General features: G+C 42.5%; 1 protein-coding gene across 8 annotated transcripts in view; it reads right to left on the reverse strand.

Annotated features, from left to right (window-relative positions):
• The window catches only part of LOC121891219, a 141,423-nt gene that overhangs the window by 27,192 nt on the left and 101,600 nt on the right, over positions 1–12,631 (reverse strand). For 2 of the 8 annotated variants that reach the window (XR_006094061.1, XM_042404045.1), the window contains exon 5: positions 3,325–3,423. The exons of 2 other annotated variants lie outside the window; for them this stretch is intronic. Coding sequence is in view for 4 of the 6 variants with exons in the window: in XM_042404045.1 (XP_042259979.1) it covers positions 3,325–3,423 (99 nt within the window). In the remaining 2 variants the exon portion in view is untranslated. Of the gene's footprint in view, positions 1–181; positions 340–3,324; positions 3,424–3,859; positions 4,393–8,190; positions 8,978–10,942; positions 11,538–12,631 lie in introns of those variants that run through there. 4 more of the 8 variants (XM_042404042.1, XM_042404046.1, XR_006094064.1 and 1 more) reach the window with 4 other exon arrangements.

A 12,631-nucleotide genomic window follows, 5' to 3' on the forward strand; every position in this document is an offset into this window, starting at 1 on the left:
CCCTTCCTCACCATCTCCTTCACCTCTCACCATCTATCTCCTTCCTTATCTTTGCTTCACTCTGCTCTCTATACACTTTTCCATCACTCTCTTTCTGTCTGTCTCCAGCACCCTTTCAGCTGTCTTAACCTCGCAGTTATCTTCCTCTTGCTCTCTCCTGCATTCATGCACTTTAACTCACCGCCTTCTGTGTTATTCCTAGTCTTTCCTAGTCTCGACTTCCAATGGTCTGGTCTTCCTGCTGCTTCCAGTGGAGTGTAAAAGGAACAAAGATGGCAGCCTGGGTGGTAAAATCTGTTGTACTTTTGGTGTGAGCACTTGAGATGAAGGGAGGAAAGTCTAAGAAGTTTAACAAGAAAATGTTTAGCACTGTTTGCAATAGAACCCAACTGATAAATTGGCCAATATTAGCTCATTGAAGATACATCAGTAACAACGTACATGTTGACTGATAAATGACAAGAAATTGGAGTGCAAAAATGCTAAAGATATGTTTTGAAGATGTGTCACTATTCATTAGTTTGTCCAGCTAAGTAGTGATAAGCTTATTTTTCAACTGTAAAACATCCTGACCATTACATTTCTGTTATTTATTTAAGGGAACCTTATTTTAAAATGTTTATTTATGTTATGGATTGTGTAAAGAAAATTAATATGAAATTCTTTAAACTCTTATAAATATCAATATCGGTTTCTGCCTAAAAAATCCTATATCAATTAGGTGATAGTTTGATGTAGTATGATTATTTAGCACATAATAAAATGGTTGAGTGTTTTGTAGGATGGCAACAGGCTCTTACAGTTTTTATTCCACAATGCCTATTACCATTCAAAAACATGTGATGAGCTCAAAACTGTAGTCTACTCAAGTACCTTGGTTCTAAATGGAGGTGTTTGGTGATATTAGATTAAACTCTAATGATCCCTGTGGGGAAAATTGGGTCCTTACCACATAAAAGAATAGATACTGTGTGGATATAAATAAGCCGTGAGCAAACAGAGTGCATAAAACAAGTGGCTGACAACTGCAACCAATGGAACATAAATGATCATATAAACGCACATAAAAAGTGTAAAAATCTCTGCAAAACTGATAAAAATTCCTATTTTTGTCTGTGCAACAAGAATATACCCTGAATATGATAGAAATACTTGTTATATTGCTCAAAATGTGACTGAAATTAACAACATGACTTGTGAGTGAGTGAGTGAGTGAATGGGTAAACTTAACAGTAGATGATGAAAACACACAGATACTTAGCCGATTTTTGGAAATTTGCTCAAAAAAGTTCTTCGCTATCTTGCACTAATAATCATTTTAATGGGACCACTACATTAGAAAAATGCAGAAAAATATGCATATAGAGCTGTATTAGAACTGGACTGGGACATTATTAGGAGATTGTCTACTTTTTCCAGCAAATGTCTGCATCGTGAAACAAGACAGGAATGTGAACTAGTCCAACAGGCCTGGTTCACTGGTTTAAATCTGGCTGCTAGGCAGCAGTGATGAGAATCTGCAGAGTAATTTGTAGTCTGAGTCAGGGCATTAGTTCCATTTTCAAATGGAATACTCGCTGCTGTTCATCTGTACACTCAGAGAACCTCAGAGTTTTGTAATGAGGCGATAATGGAAAATGAACCGGGTGAATCTCCCTCTCTTTTAACTTTCTCCCACCATCCCACATTCTCCCGCACGCACCACTAAACCAGATACATGTGCACACACATACACACAAAACGCGAAAAGTTATCAAGTGCTTTTCCATTTCACCAACACTAGGGTGCTGGACTGATTGCATGTTGGCTGAAAAAAGAAAGTGACAAAGTGGAGGATGGAGAGGAGGGAGGTCAGAGATGGATGGATGAAGTGGTCTTGGGGGGAGATATAAATGGAAAGGCAGACAGTGGGAGAAAGAAAGACCCATCATCCAGTGCAGTTACTGCCCACAGAATGACAGCGCAGTTTGTGTGTGTTATTTGTGTCCTGGTGCATGTGTGTGCGATTGTGTGTGTGTGTGTGTGCAATTTGTTTTTGTGTGCAGGTGCATGAGTGACAAAAAAAGCACAGCCTTCTCCATCTGCGTGTATCATCAATATCGTGGCAGCGGACACAGCTAATTGCAATACGTCAGAAATAACAAATGCTTAGGTAACGCCACACATAAAGAGTTCTGACATCTGCATAACTAGAGTGAATGGACACTGCCATTGCCTTGGGAGCAATACAGATGTGTTGTAATTATGTCACTGGCTTAGTGATGAGGTACTATGGGTCTCATTCACCTTCCAACCCACTGTCCTCAATTAGAAACATCACCCCCTGCTGGCTTTAATGGGGACCTAAAACTGATGTAGGTGAAGGTCATTGGCAACTGATTCTTATTCTGACTCTGGTTTGAATTATTTGGACAAATTAAGGTAAAAGTGATAGATACCTTAGTTGAAACTGTCTCACAGCACATAATCATCATATCACCCACCCTACCGGGCTTCACATTTTTTTGTGAATCCTCTGCAAGTACACAGAAACACAGTACACAGTTTTGTCTGTGATGGAAAAAATGAACACAGGACAGGGTTGTTATCCATACCTGCCACCCACAATCTATCTCTGAAGATGCCTCTGTTTCACAGAAGACATCAGATGGAGAAAAGGAGGAGATAAAATAGTTTAGTCACGATCAAGCATTCCCTCCACGGAGGTCTGCTGAATCCCGCAGAATGGAGCGAAGCTAAACTGTCCCAATCACGTTGATGTGGACTTAATGAGCAGCTTTAAATTCGTCTGCCAATCATGCCGCCTTAAGACCCTGAATCCTCGGCCTGAAAGACTCTACCTGCGCATATCTGGGGGTAACTACATCAAAAGTTGATGGCGGAGAGTCCTACGGTGGCTCATTGGTATGAGCATAGGGGTCTGTTCAGCTGCATTAAGCCCCAGCAAGTTCATTAAGCAGCATGAGAGGGGAAGGACGAACAGTGGTGCAGATAGACTGCCTTGATCAATGTAGATGAATGTTCTGCACTGCTGCATGAGAGGCTACAGGGATAAAGTCTGAAGTGAATTAATGTATGTGCATTAAGTGTGTGCATGTAAGTGTGTGTGTGTGGGTGTAAAGAAAGAGAAGGAAGAAGAAGTGTATAAGCACAAGTGCGACAAGAAGTAATGCATATAGACACACAAAGAAAGTATGAATCTCGAATGCATCTGAGTGAAGCTCTGTGACTAAAAAGAAAAACAAGTTTGAAATTTCAATCAGTGAAAGTAACAGGCTAGGAGACATAACATAGAGAATATTTGCCTCCTTATAGTGGGTGTACCATTTTTCCACTTTTCCAGGCTGCAGTTCCTCTGATGATGGCTATCAATTTTGCGTTTTGGACTGCCACTGAGATGTCGGCCAGGTACTTCTCTCGGATCTGATAAGCACAGTTACACAAACAGCCAGAAAACACAATTGAGATAGCGAAGTGGAGGCACAACCTGACGCCTCTTCATCATACCGACGACAATGACAGGCGCTCTGATGATGAGCGAGGAAGAAATTCACTCATTTTAGTAGAAAGAGAGAGACAGAGGGTGAGAGCGAGAGGGAGAACAGAAAAAAAAAAAAAACACCTGTTCTGCCTGTCTCCCAGCCTGCCAAACTGTGTCCCAAGGCACTGTCGTCTCCCTAAATAAGAACACCTCGGAAAATGAAGGAGGGTGCTTGGGGAATGTAGGCGCTGGCAGGAGAAAAGAAACATATCTATTGTTTCAGAGAGAGAGGCATCACCAAAATGAAATGTGTACACAAAACACCAGGAAGGGAGAATGTGTGTGCACAGGGGGACACTAACAAGGTGAAGGAGGGAGTGAAGGAAGTCTATCCGTCTTTAATATACTTAATTTGTGCCGGAAAATCTCAGAGACAGGTGCTACAATATCATCTGAATGCATTTGGGTGCTGGCTGAATTCAAATTACTTTGTTTTTCGCCAAAGGAAAAGCGTGTGCTGAATGAGCCAAATTGCTACCTAAAGTAAGCACAACACAGAAGGCAGCACTTAAGTGTGAGTACAATTACGCCGAAAACACCTAAAAGTTGCTAATAACACATGTAACAAACAATACTCTCGGCAGGTTGTCAGGATCTTGGCAGAATTTTCAAGTCTTTCCCTTGAGGCTTCAATGCTGTATTAGATACCTAAGAACGAGAATCATTGTTCAGTGAATTCATTATTGCGTATTTGATTGTTAAATCAATAAACAATGAGAGGTTACCTGGATGAAGACGTGGCAACAAGTTTGCTAGTCCACAAACAACAGACCAAGCATTTGACAGCAGGGAAAATACCGTAAACAAAAACATCTGCTATTATTCAATTCCCAGTTGTGGCATATCTTGACCTGATGAAAGAGAAATGAATAAATCATGCTCCATTAAATGTCATTACGCCTGTTAGCAAAATCTAATTCTACTAAAGTTCAGCGCCGGTTTACAAATTGAATGTAATTGCCTAGAATGCAAATGGGCTGGGCTGTTGTTTGTGTGAATGTGAGACCAAGCAAGAGAAGAGTGTGACTGAGAGAGAGAAAGAGAAAGAAAAACAAAAAATGTGTGAGGGGAGGAAAACCTTCAAGCGCCAGCATAATGGGCAACACTTCACAGTTTTCATTCAGAAGTCTGAGGGGCTACAACGCTGGGGAATTGTCGATTGTCAAGGCTTTAAAAACTGATGGTTTCATTTCGGTGAAAAAAAAAAAAAGAAGAGAGATGGGGAAAATGTAATTACCCAGCGAGAGCTGTGTGGGAGTTTTACTGTTTGATAATTATCCCTCAAAGGCACGCTAAACTTTTCCTTAGCTATCTATATAAAACTCCACAGAGACGAACAAGTAGGAGAGAGGTCACCTAGCTCCAGGAGGGAACGGGGGTAGAAAAAGTGATGAGATAAATGTGAGAGAGACTAAGGATCAGATAAGTGCAGGCTTGTTGGGCAGCTGAGAACAAGAACGCTCTAGAGAAATACAACAGGAAATAAAATAATACATCACAAAGCACATCTTAGAGGACAAGTTATTGCCTTGGTAACTCACAAAAATGTATCGACTTGTAATGGGTTCTGTAAAAGTAAATGTCGAATTTTGGGATGAGGCATCAAAGCATGCAACATTTTGGAAATGGATGACTGAAGTAGTTGATAGTCCACTTTTCATTTCCCCAGCTCTCTTTACCGTGCTATCTGTTGCTTTTATAGATGTACAAACACACACACACACACATACACATAAGCCTGCACACATGCACACCATACGCAGATACTGTATTTACTGCAGCTCTGCCTCTTCCTCACAAACAAACACGCCTGCACACATTTGCACATATTTGCTGAGTTTCTACCTTGTCCATAATATTCTCCAGTGTGAGGCAATAAATTGAAAGCCTGACCTTATGGCATAGCTGAGAATAAAAATACATTTGACAAAAGGATAAACATTCAAAATCCAAATGAAAACAAATATGAAAGGAAAAGTCAGAGAGGGTCAGGTCTGTTTACGCCAGACTTCCTGACATTTTGTTGCACTGCCTTGCTCTGCAACTCAGGTTGGAAACTTTCCAAAAACTGTGAAAAACAGCATCTGAATATTTTTTTTTAGCTAAAATACACACAAAAAAAAGAAACTGCATGTACAGTTGAGGGTTTGACACAGAATTAAGTACAAACATTCACGATAGGCACACGGTCTCTCTTCGTGGGCTTAAAGAAATGTCACATGAACCTGAAGCAGCTTGTTTCACGTCATAGAAAAGCTTTTCATCTGAGTTGAGGCTGTTTCCATTTTTTTTTTTTTTAAATTCCGTAAGCTCCCAAAATAAACACCAAAACAAAAAAGGAACTGCTTGGATTTGTTACTGCTGGCATCTTTAGATCTTAGCCCGAGTAATACCCATTTATCTCATGGGTGTAGTTTGAGTTCTGTGTAAACCCACGTTCCCTCCCCCTTGTGCACAGAGCCATCAGCTTAACTTCTTTATCAGTGACATTAATCTTGATGATACACTCTTTCTAATTAATGGAGGATTGCCCGATGCCATAAATATGAGTGGTGGATGCGGATACACAAAGCAGATGTCAAACACATGCAACCACAAATTACCCTGTGCACAAAGCTACATACCTGCATACACAATGACTACAGCCATTTTTCCACAACTCTCCGATACACGATAGGATACGCGGTTTCAGTTCCAGGGCTCACTCACTAGCTTGAAAAATTAGATGCATCGGTGTATCATATGTATGTGTGTGTTATTGTCAGTGTCACTCTGTGTGTTTCTCCATTTGCTTGCAGGAAGCTGTTCTATTACGCTAGAGAGCCAATTAGCATGTCTCAGTTTGACACCCGTCTCGTCAGGACCAGCATGCTCATACATGTTAATTGTGGACTTGAACGGCCGCAGAGGTTTTGGCTGCCTTATTATAGCAAGAACATGTAACTAACAACCAGGGGGCTGATGTGGCCAAATCTCAGAGCCACCCACCCACTCCCCTGTCACTACCTCTCAGTCTCTCATTCTCTCTGTCTTCCTCTTTCCCTCCCTCCTTCCTACCCAGAGTTAGTGAGTAACGCCCCCAAGGAATGACCTTCCAGTGAAAGTTGATCTATCTTAATATAGGAAGCGAGGAAGCCACCACTTATCTTAGAAAACAAATGCTGCGTTCAGGTCACATGGGAACAATCATAAGAGAGACTTGACAATTCAAAGCCACCGCTTAAAGTGTTTATCTATATTCACCAATACAACATTGGATCTATTTTGTTTAATTGTCACATTTTGAAGATCTTGGTAAGAAAACAACAGATGAGTGTGATCAAGCTGTGCTGATAGCGATGCCCCATATTGGCAGGAAACACATGCAACATCAGCAAAATTCTGCAAGAGTGTCGTGAGAGCAGAGGGGCACTGGGGAGAAAATATGTTGAGGAAGCAGAGGCAACAATGACTGACTTTAATAGAAGAAAGAAACAAATTGTAAAAAGAGAAATTAACATCTGTTGAAGTCGGCTGGAAGAACTGACTGAATGGAGGGGGAGGAAGATCTAGAATTCAGAAAAGAAGGTGAAGGCATAAAGGAGGGAGAGTCTTAAAATATATCTGCAATCTGCAGTGAAATAATTTTCTTATTCATCCATTTTCAAGTCACACATCAAGTCTTTCAAAATGCCCTCTCACAAAAAAGTAGTGCAGAATAGTACAATTTGTAGTCCAAAAGCTTGTTGCCAAGGTGATATGTGATATGCATATAATAGGCAATGCTTCATTATTATATGATTACCATTAGAGCTACAAAAACACTTTGATCCAGTGTGAATACTGGACTGAAGTGCTGAAAAGGGTGGTCATAGTTGTTTCTAGAGTAAACTGATTGCAAGAGGGTTCAGTCACTGCAAACAGAAATGGCAAAACTTGGGGTTGCTTTCTGCAAAACATGAGAAACAATATTCCCAAAGATTTTAGAAGACAAGCGCAGCATTGCAGACTGTTAATGTGAGTCAAACTGAATCAGTTGAGGGCTTGAACGTTTCCCTTGGGGCAGCTGCTTTCCTCTGACCTGGACTGAGCATTCACCTTTTCAGGAAAGCCACTGTCTCTGACTTAGAAGGGCTAATTATCATCCTGCCTTCATCACACTCACATGTAAACCACTCCAGTGCACATTGGAGGTGACAATCTGACAAACCCAGAAGGACAACATCATCAGCAAACAACAGAGACAACATCTTAATGTCATCCAACTGGACGCAGTCCAGACCTAGGCTGCATTTTGATATCCTGTGCATGAATATGGCAAACATAAGAAGTGACAAGGGGCACACTCATTACAGAATCCACTGCCCACATTCAATGTGCTTGACTTAATGCCAAACAGAGCTCTTGCTCAGAGTTCAAGAGCTGAAACCCATTCTAATGTGGCACTTCCTCAGGGAATATGGTCATAGGACATAAACAAACACATGTTGACCAGATTTCCTATGATTGCTCACAAAGATGTAAGAGGGTAAAAGTTTTGAGAATTGTCCGGAAAAGAATCAGACCTTTCCACTTGTTTAATGATGGAAAAACAACATGATTGGAAGCTTCAATTGGATGGGGAATGGAAGCAAACAGACAACTTATGGACCACCTGCAAAATTATGGTCAATGAAATAAAAAAAGAGTAGGAATGAGACATGAAGGAAGAAAAGTCCTACAGCACTGAGAGGAAGGTCAGAGAAATGCAGGCAGATGTTAGAGAATGTCCCAAAAGTATTCTCTTTGCTGCAGTGTGTGATTCTCTCACACCAATCAGAGAAGGAGAGAGAGAGAGAGAGAGAAAACACAACAATAAAAGACACAAACAAGAAATACTCAGATGGAGGCAGACACATTTGCATACATGTTTATACTGTATATATGGGAGAAAACATGAGTAATAGACACAGACACATAAAGCCGTGTCATTGGCATCACGTATCATCTTCCCGCCACTGCTCAACTTGCAGTATTCCTGGCCCAGTCATGGAACTTTGCGAAAAATATATGCTGCTTAAAATACAGAACGCATCTCTCGGTGCCTCCAGTCTGCAACAGCAACTGAAACACACACACATACCTGCAATAGCTGCGTCAGTCCACCCAAGGACACTCAGCATGTCAGCTCTGATTAAGCCTGCACTCAGCCTGTAGAATAGACTTCTTAGGTGGGGGGAGATGTGTGGAGGAAAAGAAACGACTTGTGTCCAGTAATAAATCGCTGCAGGCAGCCGGGCTCTTCAGAGCCATGGCCCAGCCGACCCCCAGCAGATGCCGGCTGGTTTGGCCTGCCAGTTGCGTCCCGGCCTGTGGGCCAGCACCATCATGAGCGATGGCCGCGGTCCAAAGTGGGGGTCTGCCGCCACAGGCGCAGGTGTAGACATCGTTAACATCCAATAAGAAGAGAGCAGAGCCCTGCAGGTGGGGCAAAGTGATATTGATGGAAGCTTGTCTGCAGTTGCCTGGTTCACTGAGCAAATATGAGAATAAATATGGCCTTTTGTATAGCATGGGCCTTTCATTAATATTAACCAACAGCCTCAATGGTGCACACGAGTGTCCATTAACAGCGGTCACTACAGGTTGACTACTGCCATCTGTTTGTAGTTTTATTTGTGGTTGTTGTTGACTGTTTTACTACTCTCTCTGTCCTCTTTCAAATGACGTAGCCTGTATATGCAAAGCATGATCCAATATATTTTTCTCCTGCCAAGTCGGCAAAGTCAATTATGTTTGTTGTTTATTTGGAAGTTGGAAGATTATGTGACCATTTGCCAAGCTAGAGACATGATCAGCTGCAAATTAATCCTGGGAGGATTCATATTGTTTTGGCAAACACTTTTTTTCTCCTCATTGTGCTGGTATTGCCAGGAAATTGAGTAGTCGTGTGAAAAACAAGAGCATCTGAGACTAAACAGCAAAGGATAAACAAGGGTGGAAATGAACTAAATGATTTGGTTACTGGCCAGCTATCCATTCGTGAATTAGCTTTTCTAGGCATCTAACCTTGTCCAACATCAACCCAATTCTGCAAAAGCAGTCCCTTCCTTGTGTTTAAATAATCCTCATATCACAAGTTACAGTCTGACACAAAGCCTCCCAATGCTGCTGCCCAGTTCTCCATCAAGGCCCAATCCCATGATTCTAGGCACCTGCAGGCAAGTGACATCAGATAAGCTGAGTGCCTCATAGGCTAAAGCTTTAAATTCTCCAGTTTCCTAGAATTAATTCAAGTCATTCAATTCACTCATGGATTCAGACTCTTAGGAGGCAATGACATCATGTCCAGAAGCAGAGCACCAACAGATGAGTGGCATCTGAGCCAGATCTGGGCATGGATTGGGCGTGGATGAGTAGATCTATTCTTCTTACAGCAGAACATTCCCATTCCTGCAGTTGTTCCTGACTCTCCAATGATCCAGACCAGCTGTCTATCTGCACCTCAACAGGAGCCTCCTGTGGTGCTGGACTCTCTCGCATGAGCTGCTTGAGCCCATCGAGTGGATTTCCCTTAATCTGCTGTGTTTGAAGATAGCATTGTTGCTGCCACTGACTTCAGTTTAGCGGATGAGTGATTTAGGTGCCCTGTTGGTCCACTCAGGCTGTCTGCTCGTTTTAGAAGTGGTAATATGCTTCAGCTAAACCCCTTGTTTGTACAGTACATGAGAACATCCCTTTTTTTTAATTCCTTGGTGTTTGTCTGCTACGGTGACCAGAGCTTACAGTAAAGCTACAGCTACAGTCATTCACTGTGTTAAGGCATTTAAAGGTGCAGTGTGTAGGATTTAGTGGCATCTAGCGGTAAGGTTAAAGATTGCAACAAACTGAATACCTCTCTCCCCTTCTGAGCCTGTAGGAGAACCTATGGTGGCCACAAAACTCGTGAAAAGCACAAAAAGGCCCTCTACAGAGCCAGTGTTTAGTTTGTCTGTTCTGGGCTACTGTAGAAACATGACGGTGCAACATGGCGGCCTCCATGGAAGAGGATCCGTTCCCTATGTAGATATAAAGGGCTCATTCTAATGTAACGGATAAATGATTCTTATTTTCAGGTGATTATATACTAATTAAAACATACTTATGAATATTATATTCCATTTCTGCCAAGTCCGTTCCGCTAGTTGCTACTAAATTCTACACACTGCACCTTTAATTCACCTTTGGGTCAACAGGCCTGGATCATCCAGATGCCATTCCTGTACACTCTAACTATATGTTATCACTCCCCACCTGTGGCTATGCTGGTAGGCTGAAGTGGGTGCCAGTTTCCTGCCATTGAGGCTGGAAACCTATACATATAAGCCTATACAGCCCTGTGCAGGGTGAGGTCTGTGTAGAATAAAATGTTAGATATTGTAACTCTGGTTTAAAGTGGCACCCTATAAACTTATCACCCTGCCACTCTTTGGGCTGCTGCCAGTTCAGGTACAATGACTTTGTAAAGGCAGTACAGGGTATGTATGGTGAGGCCTGACCTGGTTCCAGCATCACAAGTACACACAAATTTCATGGAGGGTGAGGGATAAAGGGATAAGGGAAAGACATGGGTTTGGCAAGTGGGCAAGGAGGTCTGGAGTGAGGGGCAAATGTTTTGGTGTGGGATGTGGTCCGGCCTTATGGAGACCTTTGATCAACATGCTCATGTGTGAGTGGGACAAGGCTGGACACAGTGCTCCTGGGAACAGTTTTATGAAGAAGTTGGTGGAAGACTTAATCTTGAGAAAGGATTTGGCGGATGTGATGAAGCTGGAGAGGGTCAGGACATTAAGTGAAGGGACTGAAAGACCATGGGAGGCATGAAGCAATTCCATCTGGTCAGATATGATGAGTGTTCAGGCAATGACACTGTTGAGGATGGCATCTGTGAGGCGATGACAAGATGTTCCAGATGTGGGGTCAGTTGAAGATGGTGGCTGAAAATGGTGGGACTGGAGTCGGAAGAGGGTTGGAGGGCTGGTGCCAATTGTCTGAATTTCTGGAACGAGAAACAAGATAGTGAGTTAGCAACTGCATTATTGTGGTCTGGGATGTGATATGCTCGGATGATGAGCTGGTGCTGGGCCTAAACCAGGGTGAGTCTCTGCATGAACTGCATAATGTCCAGACAATGCGACCGGTCTTTGTTGATGATGTCTACAACAGCACTGTTGTCAGAGTAGATGACAATGATCTTCTTGGACCATTCATGCCCCCAAAGAATGACTGGAGGAAGGCGTAAGAGATGAGAATTCAGGTGGCCATTTGGCTGAGAACCACCTGCTGTCGTAGTAGCTGCCAAAGCCAACGGATGGGGCTGCGTCTGTGGATGTCTTCTGGCTTGGTGATGTAGTCGTCATAAAAGAAGGAGATACCATTCCATCTTGCATGCGTCGTCTAGCATGACATGGGCATGGAGACATGGAACAGTGGTGGCTAAGGATGGCATTGTTGAGGTGGCCTAGCAGCAAGAGTAGTTGGCGCTTGGTGCATTTGTGAGCCAGAGGGAATTCAAAATGAGTAAGGAAATCCCGTGGATTTTCTCAGTAGGCAAGGATGCTTGGAGTGAGATGGAGCCAAGGGTGATGCTGAAAAATTCCAGAGATGTGTATGAAGAGAGGGGAACTCCAAGTTTGTTAAAAGTGGAAGTCAGAGTGTTGAGACCATATAATGGGGGTGAAGACGGTGGCATGACAGTGAAAAAGTCCTCAAGCAGATGGATGACATACAGGATTTTGTAGTTGTTTGTAAGGATCCAGCAGAGTGCTTCAGATAAAGAGTTAAATATTTTCGGGCTACTCTTACACCAGAAGGTCAGACGCACTAAGAAGTAGTGATCAACTGCTACTGTCCTTGTAGCTACGCCAATTGAAAAGTGATTCTGAATAAGAGGAAAGGAGATAGCTGGGGTCAGAGATAACTGACTGTAAATTTTGACATGTGTAGGAGGAATCAGGCATAACCTGCAAATCTGGATGGATGCCAATGTAAAACCTTGGATGAGGAGGTTAACAAACTGGCAGTCTGGGTGGTTCTTTAAGGCAGTAGCTAGAACATTGATTTTAAATAGGGTATTGAGAAACTTACACAAGC

This window comes from Thunnus maccoyii, chromosome 23, assembly GCF_910596095.1.
Source record: "Thunnus maccoyii chromosome 23, fThuMac1.1, whole genome shotgun sequence".
Classification (NCBI taxonomy): domain Eukaryota; kingdom Metazoa; phylum Chordata; class Actinopteri; order Scombriformes; family Scombridae; genus Thunnus; species Thunnus maccoyii.